This window comes from Gastrolobium bilobum, unplaced genomic scaffold, assembly GCF_033153095.1.
Source record: "Gastrolobium bilobum isolate Gb01-03AN ecotype WA unplaced genomic scaffold, APGP_CSIRO_Gbil_v1 utg12914, whole genome shotgun sequence".
NCBI lineage: Eukaryota > Viridiplantae > Streptophyta > Magnoliopsida > Fabales > Fabaceae > Gastrolobium > Gastrolobium bilobum.
In genome coordinates this window covers 117,501-132,538 of record NW_026897469.1, presented here as the reverse complement: position 1 = coordinate 132,538, position 15,038 = coordinate 117,501, and the positions used below count along the sequence as shown (strand labels likewise).

The 15,038-nt window shown below is 37.5% G+C and overlaps 1 protein-coding gene across 5 annotated transcripts in view; it reads right to left on the bottom strand.

The window, feature by feature from the left end:
• LOC133307129 (DExH-box ATP-dependent RNA helicase DExH7, chloroplastic) overlaps positions 1-15,038 on the bottom strand; it is a 93,918-nt gene that overhangs the window by 53,783 nt on the left and 25,097 nt on the right. For all 5 annotated transcript variants that reach the window (XM_061507554.1, XM_061507555.1, XM_061507556.1 and 2 more), the window contains 2 exons: positions 8,028-8,085; positions 443-508 (listed from right to left, as the gene is read on the bottom strand). In XM_061507554.1, coding sequence (XP_061363538.1) covers positions 443-508; positions 8,028-8,085 — 124 coding nt within the window. The remainder of the gene's footprint in view (positions 1-442; positions 509-8,027; positions 8,086-15,038) is intronic.

Sequence of the window (15,038 nt, the reverse complement as noted above, 5' to 3'; positions counted from 1 at the left end):
AGAAAATATTTCATAATATATTCATTGTATCTTAAAATATTTTAGTGTATCTTTTCATTATATTATTTTAGGGTTAGTAGTCTTATTGTGTTAGTGAGTCTGGGCTCGTACTACTGATTCTACAATAGTACTTTACCTAGTTATTTGTATAAATTGGACTATTGGGTCATCATTTTGTATTACATCAATATACACAAAAGGATATTATTAAAAGTATTTCTTTTTCTCTTTTCCCCTTTCCCTACCTAAAACATATTTCAACAATTATCAATGGTATCATCAACGTGTTCATAAAGTAACCTAAAATCTTATGCATGGCATCCAAAGATATCTTACAAAGAACTTCACACATCTATTAGCCAAGCCCTAAATAATGAGATCTGCATTTCAGCATAAGATTCACACAAATGTTTTGCATAACATCTTAATTGATTCAACTTACCAATAAAGACCTCTCATGAACTTCATCAACTATAACGTGAGTGATGCCAGACAAGTTTCGGTCCCCCTGTAATTTAAAAAAGGAAAACAAAATTTAAAATTCAACAAATGAAAAGAAAATATAGCTTAATAACGATTTAAAAACAGTATTGTTATATATGTAGGAAAATGTCACTACAATATGCTAGAAATAAGTTAATAACTACAATATGTAGCATAGCAAAAAAATACTTAAGGGCTTGTTATGCTCACGATGTCCTAATACAAAAATTATGACAAAAAAGTAAACAGCAAACTATTTCTTTATAGAGGCTTCTAGGATACTGCTACACAACCAAGAGCTCTTAAAAATTCAACATTTCATTTTCAAACCATTTTCTTAGATAACCAAGATTTATCTTAGAACCTTGGTGTGGCTAAATCAACACAAAATAAGCAAAAACATTTAAATAACTGTTTACATGTTTAGCATCACCATGTGACGTCATTTAATAACCATAAACTAAAAACCAACAAAGTCGTTATGTTTAAGTAAAGATATTTTACTTTTTTGATCTGCGTAGAAATCAGTCATTTTTTCTCGAAATAATCATCACTAACACACTTAATATAGGCACCTACATTATTATCCGCAGAACCATAAGAAGACTCATAAATTATAATTAAAAACCATTATTGCAAGTGAACTGGAACTACAACAACAAAAGCCTACTCCCACCAGGTGGGGTCAGCTAAATGGATCGAACGAAACGTCGACACCAATGTGTTTGTCAAAAACCTAGTCTTTGAAGAGGCCTTTAGATCTAAGTCAATTATGAATTATAATGGTTTCATTTAGAGTTTTTCTTGGTCTTCCTCTACCTCTAACTATTTGGTTATCCCCCATCTAATCAAGTCCACATACTAGGGCTTCTACTGGTCTTCTTCTAACATGGCAAAATCATCTTACATGCAATTGTACTATCTTTTTCCCAATAGGTGCTATTCCTACTTTCTCTCTCATACATTTTGTGAGAATTCTAAAAGAAAAGGTTTCATTGAAAATTGTATTGCAATAAGGAGAGGATACCTACATAAATCCACACCATGTGTTATTGAAAAAGGAAATAAAATAAGAAAAAAGGAAACTAATCAATCCTAAATAAAAATGGAAATAAAATCGATCCTAATTGAATGAATCCTATCAATTAGGGATTTGACAAAATCTCTCAATAAATGGAAACAATCTACAGATTTTCTACAATCCCCCTTCAAGTTAGGAGGTATATGTTGATCATTCCCAACTTGCCAATCAGGTCTTTTGTAATAACCCGAAAAAAATTATTAATAATAAATAATAATGGTGTATACCCTTATGTATATCATTATATGATATTAGACATATTGACTTTGGCATAAGGTGGTGTTATAGGAATAGGCATTGATGTATTTTTATGTTGCCACTAGTTGCCATTAACCGTTACTAGTATGTCATTATTTGATTCTAAAATTGTAACGTTAATTGATGGTAATTTTAATTTGTAACGCTCATCATTTATTTTAAGTTATCATTTATTTTTATTATTTAATTATGTAACTGTTAAGATATGAATTAATGATAATTAAAGTAATTATGATTATCATTAATAATTTAACAGTTTTAATAATACCTGCAATTAAGGCCATTTTTTCCGTTACAAAACCTCATCTATAAATAGGAGTTTAACCTAATAAATCAAATCATTTTCATATTCTCTCTAATTCCCGGCATCTCTCCTTCTCTTTTTTCTTCCTTTCTCCCAACTGTGTTGCAACTAGTTTTCCCCTTAGCTACCAACTACACTTTCCCTTGTAAATCACTCTTCTCATGAGAAGCCTTTGAACACGGATATCAGGTAATCCTAGGTTCTATATATATAAATTTGTTACGGGTAATCTTAATCCGTAGGTTAGTCTTATATGAATTTTGGAAGTGTAATTCAAATTCTTATGTTAGTTTTCAATGGATTTGGATAGCGTAATTTTACTCCCTAGATAATCATAGGTTGGTTATATGTTAATTGTGTTGGGAATTTTATTGGGTTTAATCTTAACCTCTAGAAAATCATAATTAATTACATATGAATGTTGTTGGAAATTTTGTTGGGTTTAATCTTAATCTCTAGAAAATCACAGGTTAATTATATATGAATTTTCTTGGATATAATCCTAATTCCTTAATGATAATAGCTTGAAGTGTTAATTGGTTATGTGTGGCATGAATCTTACTTTTGATAGATGTTGGATAATTGATTATATATGGCATGAATCTTACCTCTAATAGATGTTGGATAACTCATTATCTGTGATATGAAACATAGCTCCGATAGATGCTAAATAATTGATTATGTGTGATAGGAATCTTACTTTTGATAAATTTTGGATAATTGGTGTGGAAATCGTGATACTCTTTGAGAAATTTTTCAAGTATGTGATTTGTGAAAAGATTGTATTTCCCTAATTTGTGTGTGATAAGATAATAGCGGGAAGATAACTTCTGGGATGGTACCACCTGAAAGTGATGAACAAACCCTTTGGGCTTTATGCTTATGATGGTATATGATGTGAAATCATGTTCATACGTTCTTCCCAAAGTGTTACCTAGGTTTCCCGAGGTACTAATAACAACTTTGGTGGAGAGGTGTGCACATTAAGGATTTCAAATTTTTAATGTTTTGATGATGACCAAATTTGATTATACATGGTTGGCAACAGGGTTTCTTGGGTCACGTGGATAGGCTGGCAACAAGGTTTCCCAGGTCTACCAGGGTTCTCTTCCCACTAAAAGAAACTAAATAAAATTAAAATGGAAATGAAATGTCTTGATTGATGCTTGCGTTGATTATAATTATTAATCGAGTTATAACTATCTTTATTGTGTTTTGGATTGGGATTTTCAGCTTTTTGCTGATTGTTTGTGTGTTGCAATAATCCTTCGGGGGAGCAAAGACCCTCAATGAAACAAGTTTTGAAGGTTGGGGCTAGTAGTGGATGGTGAAGATAACGCATCAGACATTTCAAGCTAGGTCCAAACATTATAAATTTTATGCTTGGAATTTAATAATTGTATAAGACATATTTTAAGATAAACCTTAGACTCTAGCTTTAGGTTTTGAAGTTTTAATATATATAATTAATATATTTTGGAGTATGATAAATTTAGACTTGCACTTGTCCCTACTACAAATGCGGAGGTAACATTTCTCCAAATTGACTTTATTTTAACTTTCGCAATATTTCTATGATCATAATAAATAATTAAATGGGATTTTCGACAATACCACTATTGTAGGAATACTTTTAAACTGTAAGAAATTTGGGGGTGTTATATCTTCAAACGCTGGTCCATGTAGACCTTAAATAAAGATGTTTGTTGCTTGCTCTTTGGTAAGAATATACATCATACACACAATTCCATCATCTAGCTTTACTTTAATGAAGTGGCGGTCAAGTTCCACGTGTTTTGTCTTATCATGGTGAATAGGATTTTGAGCAATGCTGCCAATAGCCTTGTTGTCGCAATATAGTATAACTGATAGGGAATAAAAGTCTTCTCCGCCAAATTCTCTCACAAACTCCATGAGCTAGAACCCAAAATTCTGTCTTAGCGCTACTTCTTACAACTACAGTCTATTTTTTAAACCTCCAAGTCACAAGATTACCCCACACATAGGTGCAATAGGCTGAAGTAGATCTTCGGTCTATTGATGAACATGCCCAATCTGCGTCGATGTAGACTTCAATCAACTTATTGAACCCCTTTCTAAAGAATAGTCCTCTACCAGGAGTGTTCTTGAGGTAGTTAAGGGTCCTGTGGAAAGCACCCCAAGTGTTTCTCCCCAGGTGAGTGCATGAATTGGCTAACCATGCTTACTGCAAAGGCAATGTCAGGTCAAATGTGTGATAAGTAAATCACTTTTCCAACCAATCTCTGATATTGTTCCCTATCTACCTATTTTCCATCTTCAATTCCCAACTAAGTGTTGGGTTCCACAGGGGTCTCGGTTGCTTTGCACCCTAGCACGCTTGTCTCCTGCAATAGGTCAAGGATATACTTCTTCTTAGTAATTGTGATTCCAAACTTATTCTGAGCCACTTCCATTCCAAGAAAATACTTAAGGTTTCCAAGATCATTCAACTCAAATTGATCAGCTAGATACTTCTTCAAGGAATCCAATATAAACAATAAGGATAGCAATTTTATCACATGAGGAGTGTTTGTGGAAGAGAGTATAATCGGTCTGTGCTTGGAGAAAGCCTTTCCTCTTGACTGCCTGGGTAAATTTTTCAAACCATTCTCTCGGGGATTGCTTCAGACCAAAGAGAGACTTCTTCAACTTACACACCAATCTATTTTCCTTTTTGAAACCAGGCAGAGGATCCATATAGACTTCCTCATGTAGGTCAAGATTTAAGAATTCATTTTTCACATCTAGTTGTTGTAAAGGCCAATCCAAGCTAGCAGCCAAAGATAAAAGGACTTGAATTGTGTTGACCTTGGCAACTAGAGCAAAAGTCTCCTGATAATTGATTCCATGTGTCTGGGTGAATCCCTTCGTAACCAACATGGCCTTGTTTCTATTTATGCTATTATCCGCATTGAATTTTATAGTGAACACCTTACAATCTATCGGCCTTTTTCCTCTCGGTAATGTCACCATTTTCCAGGTTCCATCCCTCTCCAGGGCATCCAATTCTTCAAAGACAGCATTTCTCCACTTTGGATCATCAAGGACTTCCTGGATGTTTCTAGGTATTTTTGTACTGTCTAGACGATATTAAAGATACGGAAACCTGGAGATGACTTCTTATAGGAAATATGGTGGGAAATAGGATGAGAAGACCAAGTACTTTTTCTTAGGGCAATATGCAAGTGCAGATCAACTGTGTCACGGCATACAGATGCTTGATTGCTGGAACTAGAACTCGAATCAGAATCCTGATAGTCTAGAGATTATGGGTTATTTACCCTTTAAGGATCTTTCGCTAGATTCTTCTACTATAAACCAAAGGCTGAATAGCTCTGCCTGTCTCCAATAGCAATGGTAACACAGGTATCATTAGGTTTCCATAATTTATCTTCATCTCCTCCTACAGAAAACTCCCCTAAAAGAGAAGGCAGAGGGCGAATAACACTTGTAGCCCCTTGAGTAGTAAAGTAACCAACGAAGACACACTTCAGGGACTTAGGATAAAGTTTGGATCTCTAGTGAGTAAGAACATGGAAAAAGCCGACACATCCAAATAATTTGGGAGGAAGAGACGAAATGGCCAGAAAGGAGTTGGAGAGTGAAACTGGAGCACTCGAGAGGGCATACAATTGATAAGGTAAGAGGCAGTGATGACAGCTTCCCCCCACAAGTATTTTGGGACATTCATGGTGAACATAAGGGCACGGGAAACTTCAAGAAGATGACGGTTTTTTCTGTTGGCTATACCATTTTGCTGGGGGATATCAGGTCATGAACTTTGATGAAGAATGCCATGTTCAGTTAAATACTCACCAAGGATAGAGTTGAAGTATGCTCTGTCTTTGTCTGCACGAATTTTTTTTATAGAAACATGAAACTGGTTTTGGATTATGGTATGAAAGTTTTTGAAAGTGAACTCGGCATCTGATTTATCCTTAAGGAGGTACACCCAACACACCCGAGAGTGCTCATTGATAAATGTGATAAACCACTTTGCACCTGAAATAATTTTTTCACGGGTTGGACCCCATATATCACTGTGATGGTAATAGGGGAAGATTCTTTACGAGGTCTAAAGGGATAATTGACACGATAATGTTTGGCAAGTTGACAAACATATAAATACACACCATGTGTGATTGAAAAAGGTAATAAAATAAGAAAAAAGGAAACTAATCAATCCTAAATAAAAACAAAAATAAAATTGATCCTAATTGATTGAATCCTATAATTAGGGATTTGACAAAATCTATTAATAAATGAAAGTAATCTTCAAATTTTCTATACATTCATTCCTTCGTATATTCTCCTATGTCCATACATGCCTCATAACATTCTCATTCTCATCTGTACGATATATAGCTCATGCTCTTTTGGGCACTTTACTGCCCCAGCATTCAGTAAGAAGAAAAAAACCCGTTAAACCCACCTAGCAAGTGTGGGGTGGAAGCAATCCTTGTACGCAGTCTTACCCTTGCATAATTGCAAAGAGGTTGTTTCTTGGATTCGAACCCATGACCTTTCAGTACCACACAAAAAAAAAGAAACCCTACCCATTTAGCTAACGTGTTGAGTAGGGTGCTAAACGAACCAGGGGCCTTTCAGGGATCTTTGGCTCAGGTAGTAAAGGCCTGAGCTTATATGTCTAAAATTGTTTGTTGGCACCAGACTTGAACTTATATAAAAGCTCCTTTAATAAAAAGGCTCCAATTCAAAAACTCGGCCTTAGAGCCTCTCAGGGTAGCCTAGTATATTAATTTTTTTTTATTTTATATTTTTTATACTATTTGTAATAGCCCTCTCTTTCTCCTCAATCCATTTCACCCCATTTTATTGGTTAAACAGACGTTTTGAATGATTTTATTCTATATTATGCTGTTTGGATATACATTGAATTTATGAATATTTATGGAATTACTAGTGTTGTTGATTGTATATTCTGTATGGATAAATTTTTGTTGTCTTAATTTTTTTAAACAGGCTAAACCAGACTTTTATTTTTGTAAACAAACCAGGCCACGGGCTGATAATTATATTTATAAAAGGTAACAGGATTGGTCAAGCTGACACATTTAAACACAGAGTTAGCCTTTTAAGACCAAAGTTCGGCTCGGCCCGTTAACACCCCTAGTGTTGAGCAGACACTTGCACAATTATGTTTATATTTAGTACTGTAATTATAATATTTAATGAGATAGAGTTAAGTAAAGAAGTGAAATGGTATGACAATGTGTCAATATTTTGCTTGGGAGGAAATATTTTTTAGTTGCATATTAACTTTTTATCATGATCATATATTGGAAATACTAACTTTTTTATTATGACTATGGAACATAAGAGACGAAGTCCAAGTTCATGCATAAGGCTTTGTGTAATATTCTCTACAGCTGACATTTAATTAAGTATTTATTACATAATACTTTAACCTTAATCCAACAAGTTGTATAGTTATGTAGTCACGACCACATTTTATGTTTTATTTGGATTAGGTGTCGTACTATAAGAGCATAGAAGAATTTCTCCTATGAATTTGCAGACTCTCAAAGGGTATCATACTATCATGTCTAAGTTCATGATGGAAATTTGTGTAAATTCATGCATCCCAAAGGACCAAACTTTAATATGTTATACATAAATTAAAACCTTCTAATCTATATTAGTCCATAAGAATGTTATAAAATATCCCAGGCAAGCACAAAATTGATGGATCAAATGATGTCATTGTGTTCTGTCTAAAACCAATCATAAAATGATCCAAAAAAGAAAAATATATTATTATTTGATATTTGTTGTTGATCTTGCACCGGTCCTTCTCATTAAGATGCAATGCAACAGGTTAGGCATAGACTTATTATAATATACACCAGAGTAACTTACCATCAATTTTCTCAGAAGGATGCCTGTTGTACAGAACAGAAGCCTTGTTTTCTCATTCCTGACGTTAAAATAAGCAGTCAATAACATGCAATTACAAAACTATAATTGGAAAGTGAAAGAAAACTAGAGCTTGGCTCTGAAAACTGAAAATTGTATTTCTGAACTAATTAACTGTTAGTTTCAAGATTCAGCTGCACAGCTGGAGACAACTTTCTCAACTGAATTCAGTAAGTAACTAACTGACAATTGCAATCATAGTTGGGTCACTGCTACAATTAGTACAGCAGGCTTAACTAGCTACACCTAGCGCAGTAGGCAGATGGAGATGAAAGCCTCTAAGAGAGGGTGGCTAGAGTAGCACGGCAGGCAGATGGAGAAGAACGTGCATAGAATAGAGGTTCCCTTTAAATAAAGGGGGATGCACTCAACGGCTGAGTCATAAACTAACATCTTGTAATGGTGGCACAAAGAAATTCCCCCCACAATTGGCCAGTACACACGAGGGTCTTGCACGGATTCACTGCCATGTTTGCAGCCACCAACCATGCGAGTAGTAAAATGCTGTTGGCATCACTCATGTGAGCTTTAGCCAACAAGTCCCGCACATATTTCCTTAAGGTGAGAAGAATGTAGCAAGTGGACAAATGTTTAACTTCAATACCCAATAAGTAATTCAGTGAGCCCAATTGTTTCAGGGCAAAGACGAAATTGAGGTTGGAGACAACTACTAAATGAGAGGAAAGGAGGTACCAGTCACAATGATGTCGTCTACATAGTTTAATACGTAAACACACTGAGGGCTGCCCTTAAGAATGAAGAGGGACGGGTCACATTTGCTGGAAGTAAACCTGAAGCCGAGGAGAGTGCTTGTCTCTCAAACCAGGTCCAAGGTGCCTGTTTCAAGCCATAGAAGGCCATGTTGAGTTTGCAGATTAAAAACTTGTTAGCATCTTCAAAACCCGGAGCTACTGTTATATACTTCTGCCTCTAACAGGCCATTAAGGAAGGTCATATCGAATTACAGGATGGGCCAACCATTAGTTAGTGACAGACTGAAAATAATGTAAATAGCAACCAGTTTGACCACTAGAAAGAATGTCTATATATAGGTTAATCCCGACTGCTATTGGTACCCCTTGGCTACAAGAAACGCCTTAAATTTGTTTGTGGAGCCATCGGGGTTCTCATTGGTCCTCAAAAACCATTTCCAACCAATGGGACTGCGACCAGGAAGGAGAAAAACCAAAGTCCGGGTTTGATTAGCAAGTATGGCATCAAACTTAACCTGCATAGCAATTTTCATAAGGAATGGCCAAGGCTTGTTTGGCTGAAGTAGGTTCTAAACAAGTAAGAAGTAAAGTGGGACACAACGCAGGTTTGACAATGCCAGACCTTGAGCAAGTCTGCATAGGATGAACAGACCAAGAAGACGAAGGCAGATGTGGTGCCATTGAATGTTGATACAACCCACTTATTATGAGCGTTGACATGACAAGATACTGAATATTGTTTTCACCGATTCACAATAATAATCAAACAATGACATGATAGGGCACGAATAATCTGCTGGTCAAAAATGTAATTAACCACAAAAAAGGGGTCAGGGTCATGTCAGCAGGTTGTGTCCATGTCAAGTCAAGGACTAATGTGTAACATCCCGGGCGCTGACGAGGTCGGGGAGTGATCGCCGGTGCGTAAGGGCATGGTGCGCAAGGGCACAGACAAGGAGCGGCTCCTGGCAGACTTCCAGCGGTGGGGGTACATGAATAAATTGAATCAACACCCGAAAGAGAGGGATTCCAGAGATTGTGCTGGTATAGGACAGCACAGTTGAGGATAGCTTATAAGAATTAATTGGTACTACTTATACTAACAAGATGCATCTACTTTTCGATAGCCCTGAATGAAAGAACTCCATAGTTAAGCGTGCTTGATTTGCCGTAATTCGGGGATGGTGACCTCGTGGGAAATTTTCCCGGGAAGTGTGCGAGTGAGGACAAAGCACGCTGAAAAGTCTCGTGCTAGTGTGTAGGGATAGTCATTGATGCTTGGAGCGGCCAGACGTTACATTTTACGGTATCAGAGCAGTTTACTAGGGAACTCTGACTATTTATGACTGTATTTTGTGTGGCATAGCTGTCTGTAAACTCTTTATGATTAATGTATATGTGATTCCTCAGTGTGGGTCTGATCAGCTCATTCCTTTGATTTACATGTACACTTATCATGAGAAGGATTCGTGGCGGCCGTGGGACACGAGGTGCAGATCCTCCACCGCCTGATCCGATTACTACAGTTCTGAATGCTCTGCAGGCGAAGACGGCTGCTAATAGAACAATGTCTGAGAACCTGATGAAAACTAATCAGTATATGATGCATGCCTTCATGACTGAGATGAAGGCTGATAGAACTCAGCATAGGAGGGGTGATTCTCCTCCTCATACGGCTACGGTGACTCCTACACCTACGCCATTGATAACACATATTTTGTTACACTTATTTATTACTCTTGGTTGGTATTTTTAGGTTTTATTTGAATTAAATAAAGCTCTTTTGGGTCAAATCAGAATTCTAGATTTTAATTGGGTTTAATTGATTTTCGTCATAATTTTCTAGATTTACACTACTTTCATATTTTGGCCATATCTCACTCTACAGATGTCCGATTAACTCCGTTCTTGTTGCGCTTTGCAGCTAACAGGAAGGTCTACAATTGCTATTGCAGCTACTGAAGCCCAATTCGGACAGAAAGATGGTCGAAACCTGAGCCCAAGATGGATGTGTTTTGCTGGAAATTTATTTTGAAGATTAGACTTAAGTTATAATTTTGAACCCAATGTACATGAGGCCCAGAGCCATTATTTTTGTTTTGTTTCCTTTTATTTTGGGTTGGATTTGTAGAGCACGAAGCCCAGCTTGATTAGGGGTTAAAAGGGCGAGAGTAGGGACCTTGTGGATGATCTTTCGTTTGAATTTGAATTTTACAGTTTTGAAATTAATAGAATTTTTGTTTTTTCTCTCTCCTCTTTTCTTTAATCAACCCAAGGGTTGAGGATTCCATGGTTGAATCCCGAGGACCTGTGCCTCAATTTGAACCAAATTCGTTTCTTTTTCTAACTCGGTTTGGCATCACGCGATTGTGGTGTTCAATCTGAGATACGCGATTGCGTTCTTAGGAAAGAGATTAATCATTAGATTTAATGGTTAGCTTGATTAACCCAATGAACTCAAGTCGAACGGGTTGATACTCCGCGATTGTGGGAGTAGACGCGTCGTATTCGACCAAACGCTAAGCGATCGCTTAGAGAGGGTTCTCAATTGGAAACAAGGATTCTGATTCAATTGAAATCAATCACGATTTGGTATTTATTTGTCCAATGATGGATATCCTTGGAATCCTAATTCTTGGGTTGGTTACTTTTAATTTGATTATTCTCGTTTGTTATTTTATTTTTTATTTCCGTTTAAATTGACAATCATATTAAAAAAAAACCCCTTTTAGTTTCCAATTTTCTTTAGTTTTCGTTTCTCCTTAGTTTCTCTTTTATTTAGTTCCCATTTTAATTTGGTTTTCGTTTTTATTTGATTCCCGTTTTTATTTAGTTCTTGTTTCATTTAGTTTCCGTTTTCATTTGGTTTTCATTTTATTTTTATTTTTATTTTCATAATTGAGCAATTAAGATCCTTGCAAACTCCTTGAGAGACGACTTAGGTTGACGCTTTACTACAAATTTTTAATAAACCTAATTTAATTAATTTGCGCGAGTTCGACAGCTCGTGTCAGCCATCTGTTACACCCCAGCAGGGGGAGAGTGGGGCTAGTCATCATACTGGTGAGGCTAGTCAGCCCACTGTTGATCCTACTTTCATTGCTCAGACTTTTGGGGTTGCTGAACAGTTTGATGCTGGTGTTGCTGATGAGCGGAGACTCATTTCCTTTAGAAAACATAAACCTCCGACATTTCAAGGGTCAAAGGACCTGAAGGTTGTTACTACCTGGCTGAGGGGATGGATAAAATATTTCAGGTTATGTGGTGCCAGGATCCTCAGAAGTTGGTGTATTTTGTTTATATGTTGGAGGGTGATGCCCACGAGTGGTGGTGCAATGTATCTCGCCCTTTTGTTATTCAAGGTGAAGAACTTACTTGGGCTTTGTTTGAGAGCTTATTCCATGAAGAGTATTTTTTCCGAGATGTCAGAGAAGCCAAGCAGGGCGAATTTGATAAACTGGTACAGGGTTCTATGTCTGTGGATGATTATTTCTATCTGCAAAGTTTCAAAGGGGATTATGCGAGAAAATAGCTAAACGCATGTCAAACACTGCGGTGAGGAACTTTGCTGACTTGGTGACCCTGTCCAAGAGGGTTGAGGCTGTATATGGCAGGTATCCCAAGTCTAATTCCGCTAAGGATCAAGAGATTAAGAGGACAATTGGTCCTTCTGGTTCTGACTACAAAGGTGGTTATCATAATAATAATAACAGAGATAGGGGGTTGCGGGTAAGGCAGCCTCCTGGTCAATTCAAGAGAGGTGGTGTCAGAGGGGTGGATTCAATGATAGGAATTCTGCTCCTTAGTGTGGTAAGGTTGGACACTATGCTCGGGAATGTTATAGCAATACTGGGCCGGCTGCGAATCTGCAGGCCTTGCCATTTGTTCCTACTGTGGAACGAGTGTATACGACAATGTATAGCAGCCAGAGAAGGCACCGAATCTGGTTAAAGGTATAATTTTCATTTCTAATATTGATTTATCTATCTTGTTTGATTCGGGAGCGACACATTCGTTAGTTGTGGATTATGTGGCTAAGGGGTTAAATTTAAAGGTAACACAGATGATTCCCCCATGCATATTACTACTACTACGGGAGAGGTTAGTGATTCCTTCTTTATTTGTAGAGATACTGAGTTTGTCTATGAAGGCAGGGGTTACACTATTAATTTGATTATCTTGCCCCTGGCCTCTGTTAATCTGATTTTCAGTATGGACTGGTTGTCTCAAAACTGCGCAAAGATTGATTGCTGCGGAAAGAGGTTGATATTATCTCCTGAGAAGTCTGTTGTTTGTCTGTTTCCTTATCTGTCTGTCAAACTGTTAAGGCCTTAAAGGCTGGTGATTTGGGTTATGTTTTCTTGGGTGGACTTCTTGTTGACAAGGAAGAAGAAATTTCAAACATTCCGGTAGTTAATGAATTTGGTGATGTATTTCCTGATGAGATAACAGAATTTCCACCTGAGAGAGAGATTGAGTTCTCTATTGATTTGTTGCCTGGTGTGGGGCCCATCTCTTTGGCTCCATATCGGATGTCGCCACTGGAGTTGGCTAAGTTGAGAAAACATATTGAGGAACTATCTGCAAAGAATTTTATCAGACCGAGTGTGTCTCCATGGGGAGCACTTGTAATATTTGTGAAAAAGAAGGATGGTAGCATGAGATTTTGTACTGACTACCGGCAGTTGAATAAAGTGACGATTAAGAACAGGTACCCTCTGCCACGAATTGATGATCTTCTGGACCAGTTGAGGGGTGCTTGTGTATTTTCTAAGCTTAATCTCCGGTCCGGATCCGGATTAAGTCGGAGGATGTGCCTAAAACGGCGTTTCGATCCAGATACGAACATTTTGTATATCAGGTTATTCCTTCTGGGCTTACTAATGACCCGACAATGTTCATGGACTATATGAATCGTATTTTTAAACCATATTTGGATCAGTTTGTGTTCATTGATGACATCTTAATCTATTCCAAGAGTGAAGAGGAGTATACGGATCATCTGAGGACTGTGTTGCAGGTGTTGAAAGATAAGAAGCTATATGCTAAGCCGTCTAAATGTGAATTCTGCTAGTGGTGTTGCTGTGGATCCGAGTAAGATTGAAGCAGTAGTGACTGGGAACGACCCAAGACTGTAACTGCGACCAGGAGCTTTCTGGGTCTTGCTGGTTATTATCACAGGTTTATACAGGGGTTCTCTGCTATGGTACTGCCGTTAACCCGATTGACACGAAAGGATACTCCTTTTGTGTGGACCCAGGAATGTGAGGAGTGCTTTTTGACTCTTAAAGAAAAATTGACTACTGCTCCTGTGTTGACTCTTCCCGATCCGGAAGGTGAGTTTGAATTATACTGTGATGCTTCCAAGAAAGGTTTGGGAAGTGTTCTGATGCAAGAGAGGAGAATTGTTGCTTATGCTTCTAGGCAGTTGAAGCCTCATGAGGAGAATTATCCGACGCACGACTTGGAGCTTGCTGCTATTGTGTTTGCCTTGAAAATCTGGAGGCATTTTCTGTATGGGATGAAATTTGTTGTGTTCAATGATCACAAAAGCTTGAAATATTTGTTTGATCAGAAAGAGCTGAACAAGAGACAACGGAGGTGGGTTGAATTCTTAAAGGATTATGATTTTGAACTGAAATACCATCCGGGTAAAGCTAATGTGGTGGCAGATGCTTTGAGTAGGAAGTCTGTCAATTTATGTCATATGATGATGTGGGATAATGAAGTGATTGAGCAGTTACGGGATTTGAAAATAAAGGATTTCTTTGCAGGTAGGGTTTGTGACATTGAGTTGACTAGAATTGAAAATGAGTTGCATGAGAAGATTAAAGAAACTCAAATCTGTAATGATAGTGTTAAATACTTGAAAAGACAGAGTGGCATATCTTTGAATAAACAGGGGTTACAAGTGGTATCAGAGCAGGCCTCTCTGCCAGTACGATGTGGTTCGAGGACGAATCAGGCGGTAGCTGGTGGGCATGTAACATCCCTGGCGCTGACAAGGATATGTGCAAGGGCACAGACAAGGAGCGGCTCCTAGAAGGCTTCCAGCGATGGGGGTACATGAATGAATCGAATCAACACCCGAAAGAGAGGGATTCCAAAGACTGTGCTAGTATAGGACAGCACAGTTGAGGATAGCTTATAAGAATTAATTGGTACTACCTATACTAACAAGATGCATCTACTTTTCGATAGCCCAGAACGGAAGAACTCCATAGTTAAGCGTGATTGACTT